General features: G+C 33.5%; 1 protein-coding gene across 1 annotated transcript in view; it reads right to left on the reverse strand.

The window, feature by feature from the left end:
- Positions 1-678: 678 nt before the first annotated feature.
- LOC145683303 (brachyurin-like) overlaps positions 679-19,331 on the reverse strand; it is a 460,948-nt gene continuing 442,295 nt past the window's right edge. Inside the window, exon 8 of the mRNA XM_081754665.1 lies at positions 679-1,536. Within this exon, the coding sequence (XP_081610791.1) occupies positions 1,333-1,536 (204 nt within the window). The 3' untranslated portion in view covers positions 679-1,332. The remainder of the gene's footprint in view (positions 1,537-19,331) is intronic.

Raw genomic sequence — 19,331 nt, forward strand, 5'->3', positions numbered from 1 at the left:
CTGGAGTTTCGAATTCGCACTTGAGCTAACCGGAAATGAAGACAATAAAACACGACTTCACTTTTAATGTTTTTACCATGATTAGAGTTGATTGAAGAGTTAATTCAATGGTTAACCTCACAATCATTCCAATTTTCTTTGTGTTACTTAATGTTCAAAGTGCTAAGAATTTTGAATAGCAATACTAATATAAATCAAAAGAAACTACTTCGTTTATGGTATGCAGAAAGTAGTAAGGACACGTGTTATAGCATAGTAGTTAATATTAATAATTTTATTATTAATGTTAATAATATTAATAAAGTCATATTAATAATTTTATTAATGTCTATTCATTGTACCTACATATAAGTCAACATTATAAATAAAATATTTTTCTCCTCGTTAATACTGTATCAACGAGTAGATGTAGCGACAAACTTTCTAAAACTCTTATGACCTTCAACAACCTGATAAACTGTATTCGTTTACGGTTTCCTCACAAACACAACTTCACCACCACCTTCTTTCTAACGCTTTCTCTCTCTCTCTCTCTCTCTTTCTCTCTCATTTCTGTGTATATATATGTGTGTATGTGCGTTTCAAAATGTGTAGACTTCTCAATCACCCAGTTTTGCATTTGAAGTCAATACAAAGTTTCGCACGTTAAGATAAGAAAAAAAATTTAATATCAAATAATTAATATCAAGTAATTAATTTATTTATTTTAGAATTCTACAAATATTTCATATCACATTACAACGTAAATTTAATTCATGGTATATTTCTAAGGCCTCAATATGATCTTTATTGGTTTATAAGTTTTAATATTTATAGAGTAATTAAATATATTCTGGTATAATAAAGGTTACCGATAGTTCTCTTAGTTAGAAGAAGAATTACAAAACAAAGACACCTTAAAAGTTATTCTCTCTTCCAATTCATTAGCGTGCTGTAATTTGTGTTACCTAAAAGTGATGATACAAAATACAGTGTAATTTCCAGTAGTATTGATTAAATGTATTCAACTCAAACGGGTATGAATTTAGTTTTAAACGCATTTTTCACGACGTAAATGTCAAAAAGTAGAGTTACTATTATATAGATCTTACATTTTCAAATTGTCTTAGGTTCGAGGTAAGTTTAAAGTCAAGAAATAAGAACTCACTTCAAATATGTACCATCAAAATTTTCAAATTGCAGATCTTATTAAAATTCAACTCTTTTGTAGGGAAAAAGTGACAGTATTCCGTACAAAATCTCGAGTATTTTATTTTTTTTATTAATGCATGCTACTTTGTTTCATGTTATTTCAGTTAATACATTACATGTCATGATTATTATCCAATAGAGTTAAATATATCTTATATTAACACTCTCGTCAGGGATGTCATCATCTGAGTTTGATAAAATGATATCATATACCCAGTCCAATACTGATCCTATGTGAACATAATAACCAATCGAAAAAGGCGTATCGCACAGAGTGCTTGCAAATGCTACACCCGTTACATTACCATTTACTGCAGGACAGATTAAGGGTCCTCCTGAATCTCCCTGAAAGCAGATAGATAACATGATTTAATTACAGAACACATTAGTAATCATTACGTTGAAAATTGCAATGAATCCTTATACTGTAGATTCCATTAACATATTAGTACGACAGGGATTGGTATATCATGAAAAAGTGCAGTATGTATCTGTTATTTTGTAACGACTTGAACTCTTGAAATTGTACTTTGCTCTCCTATCGACTAATTTTTAAAAAATATTGTTTTTCATATATTATCTTTCAAGCAGTCATAAATTCGATTCATGTTAATGTCTGTTCAGCAAGGTAAAAGCAGTAGAGAAACATGGCATTTTTACTTATTACCAGAAATGTTTTAATAAATTAGTATGACGTTCCAGAAGAATAAATATCATAATATTAAACTACTAAAATTTATGACTAAGTTCATATGTAACTAAAGACATAAATCTTAATATTTGTATTGAATGTAAAATCAAATCAATTACGTCTGTATGTATAGTTTATATCAATAACAACGGAATACGTAAATCCTATCATAAATATTGAATAATCCTAACCCATGGAAGTTTTACATGTAACGTTGTACTAGTAGACTCTCGAAATAGGTAGTACTTATAATTAATTTATGAAAGGACTGCCGTTTTTCATTTTGACAAGTAATATAGAGTGAATATATTTTAATTGCAATTGACTACGAATGTATTTGCTACGAGAATTAATTATTATTTATTGATTTTCGGAAAACGTTAACAGATAAATATTTACTCTAGGCTATTAACATTGATTCCTGTGGTACTAGTACATTAATCTGCCTATCAACGAAATGACATCAGTATGAAAAATAACTAAGTTTAAGTAATTAAATAACAGAATCCTGAAGTATTTTGCACATCTCTCTCACATATGATACTAATTTAACATAGTATTTATCTGATATTTGAGATTAGGCGTAGTCGATCAGTACATAATTCACATTTTTTTCTAGAATCGGTCTCAAATTTTCTACGAAACTAAGTTTCGCCAAGGATTCACATGGGATAGGTAGGTGCAAATAAGTGCAAATAAATCTATATATATAAAAGAGAACGTACAAATCCTTTGTTAGCTCATCACGCTAATACGGCTGAACCAATTTCTTTCATTTTTGGGGGGTTATTAAGATTTGGACCCTAGATGGTTTTTATCATATCACTTTAATTTTCAATTACCAGTGTCTTGAGATAATTGACCATTCAAGTGTCCATAACGTAGAAATCCTTTGTTAGCTCATCATAGCTAAATCTAACCGTATTTATATGCAACCCACATGACCGTGTCACTCGGCGGGTTAACATAAATGACAGGCGATATAATGTTAACATTTACTGCAATCTTCTATGGTTTTTATCATATCACTTGAAAGCGAAAAAGTAAAAATTATCTAAGTAACAAAGTTTATTGCGTTCCGGGGTGACCCCAGCGAAGCGGGGTGAACGCTGCTAGTAAGTAAATGAAAATATAACGTATTTTACGCCAATAAGACTGGAAGAAAAAAAAAACTTTTAGGGTAAAACAAAAAGGAATTTGGAAAAACAAAAGTACAGTATATTGTAAAATAATAATTACTATTTGTAAATAAAATATTCATATGATTCCTTGATTTTAGCTTTTAAGAATCATAAGGATTATCAACAAAATTGTGAAAATGGAAATAGAGCCACTACAGTCGTAAACACGATTGCACTGTTTCGGTTACAACTATACCATTCGCAACTAAGCCTGCACTCTCCTCATCTTTGTGTATTTTTGATGTATGCTATGCACACGATGGATACTAAGTACAAAATAAGAAATTGTGCAGTAATGCATTACCAAGTTCACTTTAAACATTTCTCATTTTTCAATGATTTGAAACACAATTCTTTTGCGCTGTAATTCGTAGCCTAATACCCAACAGTTTCCTAATCTATAATTTGAACAACAGCATTAACAATATTGTACTAAATATGTGTTTCAGACGAATATTGATATAACTTTGTTATTAAAAATTACAATATGTTGTATTCTATTCTGGTATACATTCAACTTTTCAACGATTGCCAAGATGAAGTAAAGGTAATACGTAAAAACTTCACTGATTCTTTCGGAGGAAAATAATGCTTGAAATTGTGGTGGTTATTTGAAGTAGGATTGAAGATCAGTACTAGGAAAATTGGTAGCAATATCTTCAAGTCAACTAGTTATCTCAGGCATACTTGCTGGATGGTGTTGTCAAATTGAAAGTTAAAATCAGCGCAATGTACTGGAAATTAAAGAGAAATATTACTCCATATAAAAAATATATAAGTGTATGCAACAAATTAAGAAATGATATATTCAATATCGTATAGCATAAAGGACAGATTAGAAAAGAAACAAGAAAAAGAAGGAAAAATCCACACTATATGAGCTAAGAGAGCCATATTGGTTGAATTATAAATTACTTGATACTTAATGTGAATATCAGCAGCACAAGTGTTTGTAGTCTTTCCGATCTTTCACAAATTGCGTACATTAAAAATCATTAAAATTCGTTGAAGTTTGGTTCATTTGAAAAACTGTCACTATAAACTTCAAAAATAAATAACCTATACTCAGTACAAGCAACGTGAGATATATTGGAAAGCCACAACAAAAGGTGAGTGTTATAACTAAAATATGTCATTAATAATAATAATAATAATAATAATAATAATAATAATAATAAAAACACAGCTCAGGAAACTTTTACAATGTAAAACTCAGAATAAGTATGTAACTTCCTGGTACATACTATCTAAATTTACATGTGTGTTTATAATAATAATAATAATAAAGTACGATAATTTATTAAATTATTCGCCATTTTAGCAGCTGTTAGAAAGAACCCAGAAATGATAAAGTACTAGATTTTTATTTACAATAAAAATAATATTGATTATTACTTTCATAACTGTAATTTGAATTATAACATTCCTATCTAAATGTTAATTCAAAAGTTATATTCTACGTTAGACTTTGAAGAATTGAGTACTGTCTTGCTATTCAGAAATTAACCTAACATGTTAACTCAATGACTTTTGAAACCGGTGCAATACCGGGTTCAAAAACCTCTTCATTTTTTCGTATCGTTGGTTAACTACTTCAGTGTTTCTACTTTGCGTCTTTAATCCTATGATATTAATCTTGATATTAACCTTGATTTTATCCTTTCATATTCGCCATGGTGTTCCTAATTGTTACTCTGAGAAAAATCCAGTTGAAACTTCGAAAGAGTTCCTACTTTCTTCTATTCTTGTTACATCTCTTGACGACTAGAACCTCTTACACTTGAGATCTTAAAAATGTCTGGTAAACTGTATAAATTATGCAGTGCCTCGTTACAAAGTTTCTACCATTCCGCATTACCGATGACCTTGGATGAGACAATTCGTCTCAGTATTTTATTCTCAAATGTATAGCATTTAGTCTCTGTTCTTACCTCAGAGTAATGTTTCGCAACTATAGAGAGCAACGTCCATGATTATTGTTTTATATATTTTGAGCTTCAGATTTCTTAACATAATACGCAACAAAGTTATATTTTGAACCGAATAATAGTTGTGAACTGAATAATTACATGTCTTCAGTTGACATTTAATTCCTTCAAGATATCGATTTGCTGTATTAATTATTGACTCTAGTTATATGGAAATATTAATTGGCGAAACTATTATTTGACATTTTGATGCATCCATAATATGTGACACTCCGATCCAGGGAAATTATCGAATCTAGAACAACAACAAGAAATAAGTTTCCAAATCATTGCCTTCATTTTCAGGCCTAGAATTCTTTCTCATCACAACATCTTTTTCTTTATGGACAGGAGAAGATCGTTCTTGTCATACTGAATATGCTTTTGCTTTGAAATTGGAATTGAAACATTTGAAAAAAATAACGTTGTGGGAATTTGAAACCGAGCCTCTCGACTAGAAGTACAATGCTCTAACCACTTACATACCTAGTCACTTAATTCGCCATCCCAACAATTAGTTAGTTCAGATCATTTCATGTTAGACCATAGAGGCCTTTCATCTGTGAGTGTCACAATGTCTTACTCAAGATTTTCTTCTTTGACTCAAAAAGTAGTTATGTAGACTTCCTCAATGAAGAAAATATGACGAATCGTTTTTCAAGTTGAGCCTACCTCATTGTTTTTGAGGGTGGGCCCCGTTTACATTACTATTGTTCTTCATCTTAAATTCCAATTTGCAACTATGGAAACACTCAGATGTTATTTTCACATTCTTAGAATTGTATCAACACTTGTAGATATAGAAAGGTCACTGTTTATCTTCCGTAACTACTAGCCTATTTTCTTATCTTTGTATGAGAAATTTGTGACATAGCGGTGAAGCAGCAAACAAAGGAACTCATGTTCGAATTCTTTCTTAGCAATTATTGTTTACTTTATTCGATGGCATTGCTTACGTAATTGGTATTGTAAAGCTGTTATTATTATTATTATTATTATTATTATTATTATTATTATTATTATTATTATTATTATTATTATTATTATTATTATTATATCAATGAGCATTAGGGGCATTATATTATGAACATTATATCAATAGATATAATACAATACCTGCAATCATTTTCACAGTTAATAGTAAATGGCTATATTCACCACACATTGCAATATATTGCACTAGATTACTAAGATATATCATAGGGGTTCCAGCATTATTCCTCTCGAAGTTGATCACAAAAGATGCTACCTTTTCCATATTTTCTCGAAGAAATTCGGTATGTTTTTGAGTGTTCAGCATACTATTTCCGTTTTATAGATAATAAAGACACCAGGCTTAGAAAAAGTGTAAAGTTATAATCTGACAGTTCTGTTATCGGGTTGTCGGTCAGTAGATATTTGGTCTGGGTTTTACAACATTTATTTCTGAGCACAGAAACACATTTCAATCAATTACACTGTATATTGACTATTTTGGTTAAAAGCTTGTACAATCTTTCAGCAAGCTGCAGAATTTTTTCTTTCATGGTAGTACTTTCCTTTATCCGCGTAGAAGAGAAAATGGTGTTGATTTATAGCTTCATCGAAATTGAATATGATACCACACAAGAACTGTTGAAGAGAGCGAAACAAGAGGAAATGTCGGTTTAGTTGGGAGTGTGTGGTTAATGTATCTTATTCTAGCTCCAAAAACTTTTGAAGGACACACGACTACTTTAAGTTTAACAAATTCCTGCAATTTCTCGAGTATGACATAGTTCAAACTGTGCAATTACCGACGGTACTCTCCGGTATCAATTGTATTTTTCATAATTAAAAAAATAAAAAAGCATGATTCATTTAAATCTCACAGCACTAAGAGCAAGATCTTTCTCTAATAATTGAATTCTTTCGAGTTCCTGACAGGTGACTTCTTTGGAACCACCTACGTTTGCGCACCACATTGTTGTACTATCGGTAAAACAATTAAATGCACGTATTTTACGAAGAGTATAATCTGCCCCTTGCTTCTATCAGTGGTATGAAAATAAAATACTTTACATTACCGATATTATTTCGCCAACAATTTCCAATTTTGTCAGCTGGAACCACATTCTTGGTTGCTGTCTCTTTTTCTGGATTATACGAAAAATATAGAGGGAACGCAAAAGCACCGAAACAATGACAATATTCGACGTGAAGTAATTTGTCACTCTCGACATATTCATTAAAACTATTACTCCCATTTTAAACAGCGTTTTGATGATAGGTAACAACTTAAATTCACGTACATGGGGTTCTCAGATCGATTTCCGCTAAAGCCATGTGTTAATTTCTTTACCACAATAAATGATTTAACTATCAAGTTGTATCGCCGTCGCAAAAAGTGCCTTTACATCGCCCTGACGGGTATGTGACAGCGCAGCACACCAAGGAAAGGAGGGTTGTATAAGAATTTGTGATTAATATTGAAGAGTTTTTATTTTGACTATGGAATTAACATAGGTGGAGGGAGTAAAGACACAGATTTGAAGCATCAGTGCACGAAAAGATTCGTATTCTCAGTTTTTCTATTTATTGTTTTATATGTTAAGTTAAACACCCCAATATGTATAACTGATAACGCAGATAGTATTATTTTTTTAAAATCGTATTTGTAACCTATTGTCAAAACATTCATCTCCAGACATGATGTAGAGAGAAGAGAAAGAGATACGACATCTGTAATATATGTATATGTGATTCACTAAGTAACTGTAGAAATTAGTTAAAGGACACATAAGAGAGCGAAAAGGAGGTCTAGAAGTCTGAATTTTTAGAAACGTCCAAGATAGGTGAAAATATAGTTAAAAATTGAAAAAGGTATAATGTAATTTACCTTTCTCTTCTTATATTCTAGTATACTTTTTCTTTCACATCCAAAGATCCCTATTCAGAATTACGACATAAAGGTGAAGAGAGAAACATTTCCATTTGAAGAATTATATCAGGAAAAAATCTTTCGACTTAGGCTAGATTCGAACTCGCAACCCTTGAATCCATTGCTCAGCGCTCTATCGATTGAGCTAACAACTTCTGTTGGCAAAGTCTGATTTCTACAACTACTGGTTGATGAATGGTGTGTATTAACCAAGTTTGCCGAGAAAATTGCTTCATATAGGTATTTCAATAATAATAATAATAATAATAATAATAATAATAATAATAATAATAATAATAATAATAATAATAATAAAGCAGAAGAAGAAGATCAGAATTTAAAAAGTCGCATATGTTAAAAGTTTGACGTGCAGAGTAAGTCCTAATATGAGATTTTATTTATATATAATAAATGTAAGCGTGGTTTATTCGTGCGTGCTATTCAAACTGCGCAACTCACTACCTAGTCCCATAAGGGTTGTACGCGTATGGTATAGTAGCCTTGCGTCCTCGAACTGTGAAGGATGTTTCGGTTTGAACCTATGCGTGTCCTAAGAGGAAGGAGGAGATTGAAAGAAGGAAAAGTGGTTTAGAAATTATGTAGACGTAGAATATCTCACGAGGTGAGGTGATATAGCGTTCAGCGTGTCTTTCATCTACTACTCTATACAAGACGTGCATCTACGACTTAACGTGAAACCCGAACCACACGACTCCTGACGGAAATCGAAACCCGTATCATCTCTAGTTCTACTATGGGAGACACAGGAACATGTAAAAATAATCAAAAATGTAGTATATTAATGTTAAATCCAAAGCTTTCGACGTCCTAAAAATTTCTAATTGAAAGATATGAGTGTCTATTCAATTTTTTTGGGGTAGCTGAAGTGAATAATGACACCCCCGATACCATAAAAGCCCATGGCTTTATTCTTCGTTAGCGGCAAGTTTATTCACTTGCTCCTGCTGGAAATGGATTCGTACTATTTCATTCCGATTCAAATACGTATTCTACTGGAAAAACAAATCTCAAATATATCTTTGAAATATAAACCTATTCTTTCCGTGCAACGCCGGGTATTTCAATTAGTAAATAAATAATTTAAGAAAGAATGAGTATATTTAATAGAAATTGAAATATGACTTTTTGAATATTTTATATGAATTGTTAATTCATACCTTATCTAGTAGAAAATTTCGCATCCAGGATATATTCTGAAGTAATAGGGAGAATTTTGGAGGTATATTTTATTTATCTACTGTCGAATTTAGTGTGGAATAATTTCCCACAATTTATTTTGGAATTATCGAGACGAGACTGAGACCGCTATTTGTCGATTGAAAGGAGACTAATACTGTAAGTAGTCTTGTATTGTCTCGTTTTGATGCCAGTCTTACTTCGGGGCTTCTTCTCTAGTAACTGGTTGCGTAGTGCACCTACATAAGACGTCGTATATTTAAATGTTTGAGATCTTACCCCACCGCCAGTTGACGGATCGTTCTATCTAAAACTACCAGACCGTTTACGTAATTTTGCGTTTAAGTACAGGTCCTATCCTTATGTCAATTATTTTCTTGCAACAGAGAATGAAAAATGTAACAGTTATAATGTTGATCGCGCATAATCCTGTATAGATAAAAGGCACTTTATAGAGTGCCGGACTCCGTGGCGTAAATACAGTAGTTACTGCCTTGGTAAGTTTCATCACTGAACGCGTTTCTCTCTTACTCATGCAATGACGTTACATTTGACACACATTTGGGACAGAACCACAGGAGAAGTAACGTTGTTGTCTGCTTACTCGCTTGCTGCTGTGTATTCTTTTTGGAACCTGATATGAAATTACTGTTTTCTCCTTACTTTCAGCTGTCTTTTGCTATTTCAAATTTAGATGTCTATTATATTAGTAGAATTTTGTTCCGTCATGGAAATATATTTCTTTTTATATGTAAATAAAAAGGAAAGTCTATTTGGACAATTTTCCCCACAACTCGAGAGATATTGTCTGTGGTGCGCTTTTCTTTCCTTTTCCTTAAATGCAGCGGTGGTTCAGTGGTAGAGCGTTCATCTCTGGTGGTGGGGGACCGGGGTTCGATCCCAGCCCCCTTCAAGTGAACTTTGTGATGGACGAACACCGTGTGCGTGGGTTTCCTCGGGGTTCTCCCACTTCCTTCATTTCATTCATTACTCATGATAACCGCCTCCTTTAGCATAACCGTCGGACGTAAAACTCAAAAATTTCATTTTTCTTTTTTTTTACTTAAGTTGTATCCCCAGTTGCCCTAATCCAGTTGCGTTTGTCAATCAGAATTTCTTTCCTGAACTTTTAATTTTCTCACTTCACCACTTTCTTCATTTGCTTTTAAAATGTTCTTTCGGATTAAGAACTTTTCAGTTGCTTGTTTAGTTAATTTATAATTATTTTGTTCTAAATGGGATAAAATATTAAAATTTCCGGTTCACACTTGCTAACAAATTCATTTTTTATGACGCCTGTTAATTTTCTAATGATGTTCTTTCCTTTGCGAGTAAATTCTCCATTATATTCTTCAAGAAAATATTCGTTAGCTATTTTGATTTTGTCTAAAAGTTCCTTTGATGAAAATGCTAGTTCTCCTTTTGAGATAAATTTTGTCCAGTTACACTGAAGTCCCTGAAGAGTTTCTTTGACACAGAACTGTGGATATTTGGTTTTAAATTAGAAAGCCAGCTTCTCAAGATTCAAGATTTTGTTTTTCAAGATCGTGCGTATTAAATAAATACATTTGTTCTTCAATATTATTTTTATCTTCTGGTAAAATATGCGTCTACAGCTGTACTGTTTAGTGATGTCAGCCGGCTCGGTTACGATGAGCCATTGGCTCGGTTTCTCTTCGCTCAGGTAAGCAATCGGCTCGGTTCGGCTTCACTTAGGTAAGCCATCGGCTTGGCTCTGTTCGGCCCGACTGAGTCGAGGGCTCGAGCCGGCTCGGTTGGATAAGCTGTTGGCTCGGCTCGGTGGTGAAAGCCTTGACCCGAGCCACTCGAGCCGTCTACAGGATCCTAGTTACTGGAAACTACGATCTCAACCTTCAAACTCCCTTTACTCCTTGACCTTCATTCGGTTTGATTTCAATCTCCGAACTCCAAGTACCACTCAACCTCCAAACTGGAACAATAAATCATTCTCCGTCGACTTCAACCTCCGAACTCCAATTACCAATGGAACTGATAGAGTGCTAACTTGGGTGAGAACTGTCTGATTCGAAGACCAAGTCCGAGTATTTATATGCAAGACTGAGACCAAAATCAAGTGTGCAAAAACAACTCCAAGTCCGCAAGATTCGAACAAGAATGAGACCCACTTGCGAGAGTCTTGCAGTCTTCCAAATTAAATACCTTTATAAATAAACGAAGAATACAGAGGTTTTATCTCTTAAATTCATCATTTTTTAAATTATGTTGTTTGTTTAAGCTATGGGGATAGACAGGGAGTTAGGAGAATGTAAGTTCTTCTTAAACAAGAAAAAGTTATAATCGTAATTTTTTAAATACCCAACTGAGGAAAGAATGATGGGTTTCGTATTGCATTCCGTATGTATAATGTGACAGAGTTTATCGGCCCAAAAATTACTAAGAACGAAACATAGTAGAAACTGGTTGTTGGTCCATTAGAAACAAACTTACCTGCGGAGATCAACGCATTTTATCAAAACTCTAAAAGATTGATACACCTGCGTTGCAAATCAGCAGTTACGTGTAGTTGTTAAAGACGCTTGTTTCGGAGCGCTTTTTCTTGCTTGTAGTAAACATAACAAATAAACTATTATTATTATTATTATTATTATTATTATTATTATTATTATTATTATTATTATTATTATTATTGAAACCAGCACCAAGACTTGTATTCCTTTCGCCCCCACTGCGAATCAAACCTGAGGACTTCTGCGTCAAACATAGGTGTGTTATACATTCACCGATAGTGGGCTCACGTAACAAGTACAAAATTGATGTAGAATATACGTATTTCTTCAAATTCATCTGGTTATTTTGTCATAACCTTTGTAATTATAAAGTTAATACTTCATGCAGTTTATTAAGATAATTAGTTGTTTTACAATGAAATTAATCTGTGATTGAAGTTGCTAACTACTTGCTACGAAATGTTGAAACAAAAGCCTAATTTTCGAACTCGGATTACGTGAAGACAAACAAAATGTTTTATATTTGAGTTTGTAGTAATTTTTCGTTAATCAATTTCTTAAATCAGTGGGCACTAGTTTGATCTCTGTTGTAAATACCATTCATTAAACTAATGAAATATTAGTACAAATATGTAAAAGTTTGAGTGCGTCTAAAACTGTTATTGTTGAGGTCGTGTAACAACATCTATATAGTTTTTAAAGGCATCTTTTGTGTTTATATAGAGACTTGTTTTGTTTTATTACTTCCATTTATTTATCAAAAACTGAAAAAAATATTTCTAAGCGAACTTGTGTTTTTTCTTTGTTGTTAATCAGGACTATGTTGTACCAAAACGGCTTGGTTCGGCTCGACTCAGGTGAGAAATCGGCTCGAGCCGGCTCGGTTCGGGTGAGCCATCAGTTCGGCCGAACTGAGCGGAGGGCTCGAGCCGGCTCCGTTGGGTGAGTTGTTGGCTTGGCTCACTTTTCGGCTCGGCTCGGTGGTTACTGAACTGTGATCCGATCCGCTCAAGCCGTTGACAACACTGATACTGTTGTAAATAATTTATCATGTAGTGCCGAGTTTCTCAAGTATATATATCTTCAATTAATGCAGACGTTACTGTTCCCTGATGTGTATAAGGTTCTTCAATGGCTTCAATATTTTTACGTAGAATGCTTTTCCATTATATACCCTCTTAGTCTGTACTTATATTCTAGAGAATCCGGATGGTCATTGCTTGAAATCATTAGTTTTCTAGGTATCAGGACATTTGCTGTAAAACCGGAACTCCAGTTTTTCTGGGATATTTGCGGTACTGTTCAAAAATTTCCGTTAAACGGCAGGACATTTCCGATACACACCGTAGAACGTGCGCCGAAATCATCCGTTCCAGCCCCGTTAATCTAAATTAGAATGAATACATTAATAAAGAGGTTGGGTATGCAGATACAACAGCCTAATATATGTGATTCATTCTGTTTTGCTGATTTTAGCAGGTCATGAATACATAAGAGGAGATCACGAGGGCTGCTTGATGCAAACAATTACAATAATTGAAACATCTAAGAAACCATGCGTTTCCCATCAGGGTTTTTAGTACAGACAATATTGAAATTTCAAGAACAGGAACATATCTAGAAGGAAACAAATATTGTCCCTTGGATCTTCCTCCTTTTACCAGCAAGAGATAGTGAGACATATCAGAGTTTTTCAGTTTGGTGAAGGTTAATATTATGATTGGAATCCGAAATTAAGCAAATTACGTTTCGAGCAAAAAGCAATAACATCTCGAAGAACACTGTTCCAGGAAACGCACATTAGTTGGTGTAAGTTCCATTTTAATCAGTGAAGGTTCAGGAAGGTTCAGGAATAAGAGGAAGGTTCAGGAATAAGGACTCAACTATAAATAAGTTCCAGAGGTGAGACTCCGCCTCAGAATTTCTTTTGCCCTACCATTTCTCCCTCTAGATGATATTGATATTGGGTGGCTTTCCATTATCGAAGATGCATCACATCACGAAAGACTTTAAGTTTTTAGATTATCTTGCAGAATAGTAATTAAGTAATAATGCCGGTTAAATACTACTACTCATGTGAAACTACTCGAATCAAGAGCACAGAACGAATAATTCTGTTGAAGGTGGAATTACAGACTCAAATCATTAATAAATAATCAACTTCTAAGTGTGTTGTTTAGAAGTATCTAAGAAATGAGGCTGTGTACAGCAGCAAGCTGTATCAAAGATGACCTCTAAACATTGAAGGGAAATGTAGACAACAAGCGTACATAGAATTGGACGGAAGAATAGAAAAAGCATTAACTGATTATGTATCCTCAAAAGATGTCAAGAAATTCTTGAGGAAAATGGTTCACATTGAAAAGTTGGAGTAATTATTGCTTGTTCCAGAAGAGAGGCTACGTTGTTTATTGTTTTTATTATTGTGATTGTAAGTTGTCTCAATCTATCCATCATAATTATCTGTAGTTGGAAAAGTGTTAATGAAAGCTATGAAAGAAAACAAAAATACATAAACATTTCTAGAAGTTTCCTTTAAATATTATGGACAGGCGTGTGACCAATGAGAGATAAGAATTTGTTTACATTTTGCAATTTTGGCCAATCACAAACAAGCATTTGTTTACATCTTTCCGATGTGTCTACCATGTATCCTAGTAAATATTTTTCTTTTCACTTTTCTGTATAATTGATCCTTATATTTGAGTTTACATGTTCTTAGTGTTCTGAGAAAAGTTTGTATGTATGTATGTGAGTTAATAATGGTTTCATATTCTGAAAGAAGATTTTTAGTCTGCTTTTTTTAAAGAATTTTCTGAATTGTCAAAATAAATGGCCGTGGTGAATAATGTAGCTTAAAGAGGTATCAGTCTCATCCAAAAGTATAATGAAGCCTTGACAAAAGACTAGGAACAGAAACAGATTATTCTTCGATTGGTCGAGAACCATTTTAAAGATGTTTCCACTTCACTGAAGAAAGCGTTTTTTTAAAATTGAGGATACAAATAGTGACATTTTTCTAAACGTTTTGGCAACAAATCAGGGGCAAAACTGAGGGGAATGGGGGGACGCCGTTGGCCTCACTTCAAAAAATGTACGTGGCATTTCCCACTTCCTAAAATATTACAAATGGCAAAAATAGGGACGCGGGACAGCGTGACCGAATGCGTCGCCTTTTTTTTCAGATCAACTTTTAAGTAAAGTATCTGTTAAGGGCATAAGCAGCGTGGACCTACGGCATTATGGGTCCAACCACAGATGACAAAATTACACCCCTATTGCTCTACAATTGCTGTAAATCTCCCTGCTTTGGAAATGAACGGAACTTAACATTGTCTTCACTAACTTTTCTATTTCGTGTGTTCATTTTAAAACCGTACACAGCGCATGAGGGCATTGCTAAAGTTTTCAAAGTCAATGTAAGAAATACAGATGAGTTCTATTTACACAGTACAAAATATACAATAATATTTCACATAGAAAATATCATACACAACAATGTGTAAGAAATTCATGAAATGTTTAAGAGCCAAAGAAAACGTACTTCAACACAAATGCAATTAAAACCTGACTCTGAGAGCGCGACAATGTTATCTTGTTCAGTGATATTGTGTCGAACAGGCTGAGCGTGGGCTTACCTTGTCTTATGTTTGGCATCATTGCTCTTGGTCAAGTGGCCTATTGCTTGTGCCTTTAGGTATTTGCCCTAATGCTATACAGCGAGTTTACTCGGGGTTCTCCCGTTTCCTCCTACTTTCTTCATTCTACCATTTCATTCATTACTCATCATCACCGTCTCCTTTAGCCTAACCGGCATAACTGCGGGACGTAAAACTCAAAGATTTCATTTGATTTGATTTTGAAGTTAACGATCCTTGACTTATCTGCGTACAGTGGTTAGTGTGTCATCGATGGCTATTTTTACCTTTTTCATGATCATCCCATACCATACAGTATTTTTTATGTTTTGAAAAAGCTTGATTCTATCAATTCGTTGAACAACAATGTTTCTTTTTTTCTAATCATGTTTCTTAGTATTATCCTCTTCATTCTAACTAATTTAAATATTTTCAATAATTTAGAATTTAGACTAAAAAATGTTACAATGATCAAGAATTGTATAAGAAGAGGAGCCTTCATTTCTAATCATTGTCATAACCGGAAGGGAAAACTTAAAAAAATAAAATAACTTAGTAGACGTAGAAAATCGACGGAAATAATCAACATCAACTATTAGTTGACTCTTAAAAGTATAGTATATAGTTCTCAACCCAAGTAGAAGGTGCACTCTTTACTTCATGAAAATAATAAACATTTTCCAAAAATAATTACAGAAAAGTAATTTAATGACATTTACTGAGCGAACGTAGGTTACTGGTTTGCGTTGAATCTTTGTAATTGGCAGTCTCCAGGTTCAAATTTCGATACGAGGCATCCTGAATAGTGATTTTGCAGTGCCACTGGGCAAATACCGGGATACTTCTAATACATAAGCTTTTGCAAATTTTCTTGAAAACTTTGTTCTTATATTGTTCATGTTTCAGTGTGAAATGGCATTTTGCTTCATGGAAAATATTTTAGTAAAGAAAATATAGTAGATGAATGGTTAGAATAAGGAACTCCTACTTGTAAGACTTAGCTTCAAATCCCGACTGTTCTTATTGATTTTTTCTTTTAGCAACGCTCATATGATGCGCTCCAGAAGTTCAATTTTGAACTAAATGTAGTCGCAGCTAGTTTAAACTGAAATTATTTTCAAAACGTTTTGCTATTTTATGTTTTTGTTTTACTTGCGATGTTTCAACTTTGATATTAGATCTTAGGAACTAATATAACTCAATTTCTTACGTCATATCATGATGAATGTTTTCACAACAACGATAGTCGGGCGGTAATACCGAATTCCATTGTTACTGTAGGGCCGGATCTTGAATCCTGCGAACTATGCCAGGTAAACATTGCGCCAAATTAGAAAAACGAATTTTGTTTTAATTGTAAATATTTATTTAAAAAATGTTATGATGAAACATTTTCCTCATTTAGCTTCAAATAAATATTGTACAGACTGAGATACAGATAAAATACATCAAAACGACAATAAAGTCGAATCTTCGCTTGGTTGGCTGTAAAACACCCCTTTACAAATGAAATGGACTCGTACATCAATTGATGCCAATGTCACACTCACAAGAGATGCTAGTTAGAGGAAAATTTCCATGGCACAAGATAGATCTTTTAAAGAGGGAAAAGGGATATTTTACGAATATGAGATAAAATAAATGTAAGTTTAGCTTTCTAATAGATGTTGTATTAAGCACCATGACCGTAGAGCTAAAGACAGTGGTATTTTTTCCACAATCCCACCATATGCACAAAATACAAATATAACAGACTGTTCATTCCTTTCTCAACAGTTAAGGGTTGAGAAAGATGACCGTAAATGAAATGCACATTATCAAAGTTAAAGCAAGCATGGGCACCCAAAAGGGGACGAAAGGGCCAGCCCCCACCTGGCTTACGACAAGTATAATGTATATGTATAATTTCTTAAGATTTTCTTAATACAAATAAAAATACCAAACGTAATATAGTAACGAGGGAGATGACCACCCTAAAAACATTCTTCGGGCCCCCATGCAAGCAAGTAGGCTTTCTTGTCCATTCGTCCAGGGAGTTGAGCGAATACTAAGAAAAGACGGGCGGTACAAATGCATTTTTAAAAATCATTTCTGAGGTAAATTTTAACTTAAGTTCCTAATGACTCACAATCGCTGTCCAGTGTTAATGCTCACTTTGTTAATATCTATTAGTCCATTTGTCATTCGTCAACATTTTCATTTCTATTCTAAGTCGTTTCGTTTTTTATATTTTAAATTTATAATGATGTGTGCTTTCAGTTTTTAATAGTACTTTGGTTTTCACGTAATAAGAATGACCAACGATATAAAACCAAGTGAGCATTTTATCTGAAAAGAAAGCTACTAAACGTGAAAGAAGGTAAGAGGCAACCGAAGGCTCTAAAAAGTTTCTTTCAAGTTGAGTCCATTTTAGTTTAGCGTCCCTTTCAGCAGCGAGGCTATATGAGATGTGGACCTACTGATTAACGTGGAATCCGAACCACATGAGCTCCCGCCGGGAATCGAAAAAGTTTCTTTCCAGTGCTGGATTAAATCATACAAATATTGAGGTGGGGAGTTGTCAATATCAGTCACTGTTAATGAAAGAATTTGCAGGTCGACATTCTTTTGAAGCTATAAATTTATTTTACCTGATTGCAGTAGTTTAATTGTTGAATTTAAATGGAACGATACGATCATTTCGGTAACGGTTCTGAATTAAATTTCATGTATTTCAAAATTTGTTTGACTACAATTAGTCTTCACGAGGCATATAAGTATATAAGTTGAAAGGATAAAACCGAAAGCGACGAAAGGTAATTTGGATGACAAGTATTATTTTCAGTACTCTCACTTTCAATCACAGCAGGGTATACAGATGCTAGTTTTATTATGACATATCAATAATTATTAATCAATTCTCTGCTAATAAATTTAGATGGAGCTATATTTTATATTAGTAATAATTCTAATGCAAAGTAGAGTTTTGATTATTAGTTACTTGTGTTCAGGGATGTACCGACATAGGTGCTACGGATGTGCACGAGACGAGTCGAGACAGGATTTTCCAGACACAATTCGATTCAAGACACGGCTCTTGCAATAGAGAAATATACATTTTTCGAGTCGAGCCATCACTTTTAAAGCACATTTTTAGACGAGACAGCCACAAATCCTGTATCGTGCGCATCCCTAATAGGTGCAGTTTTCCATTCAGGAAAAAATCTTCCGGGGGGCCAACTTAGTATAGAGAGGGCCACTGCTGGTACTCTTCCTCCCAGGGGAAGTGGCCCCCTAAAATATGTGTGGACGAAACACTGAACAGGTAGTCTGAGAGTCTGGATCCCCCAATTAGCACAATTTCAGGGTGCAAATACACAAAATTATTTGCATTTTGTAGGCTATTCCGAAAAATCTTCGAACCCCAAAGAAAAATCTTGGGTGCATCATTGCTTGTGTTTACATTGTGTTACTGCCTGATTTCGAACGTCTATGTTGGAAAGAAACATGAAAGAATTGAATTGTTCTATAGGCATAAGGGGTCCTGAAAATAATTTTTTGGGGAGAAACCTGATTTTAAAGTTGCGCCAACGGATCGGGAACAAATTACATATAAATTAAGTCACACACTTTTTTCATTTGTTGTGTATTGAACTAGCTTAACTAAAATTAATAAAAAAATATTTGAAATCAAGTATATCTCAAGAACGATTAAATGGACTAGCTTTGATGGCCATTGAAAATGACATTCTGAATGAAATTGATATAAATGCAATAATAGAAGATTGTGCCAAATTGAAAGCCAGAAACATGGTTTTAATAACATGAACTTTACAGTAAGAAAGAAAACGAGAAATTAAGCTAACTACCATATTTGTATCACTAGAAAACACTATTGAAATATGCTTTTAATGAAGTGTAAGAGCATATCTCTTTGTCAAAATCAAACCTGTGATAATGTTAGACATGAAGCTTATTAGTTTTATTCTGTTTCGACTTTTATGGTTCAACTGTATTTGTATATATCTTAGGCATACATTTTAGTTGTTTCCTTTGCTTATTTAATAAAAAATATATATTGTTACACAGTTATGCCTCG

Source organism: Thermobia domestica, chromosome 4 (genome assembly GCF_964235325.1).
Source record: "Thermobia domestica chromosome 4, izTheDome1.hap1.1, whole genome shotgun sequence".
Taxonomy (NCBI): Eukaryota; Metazoa; Arthropoda; class Insecta; order Zygentoma; family Lepismatidae; genus Thermobia; species Thermobia domestica.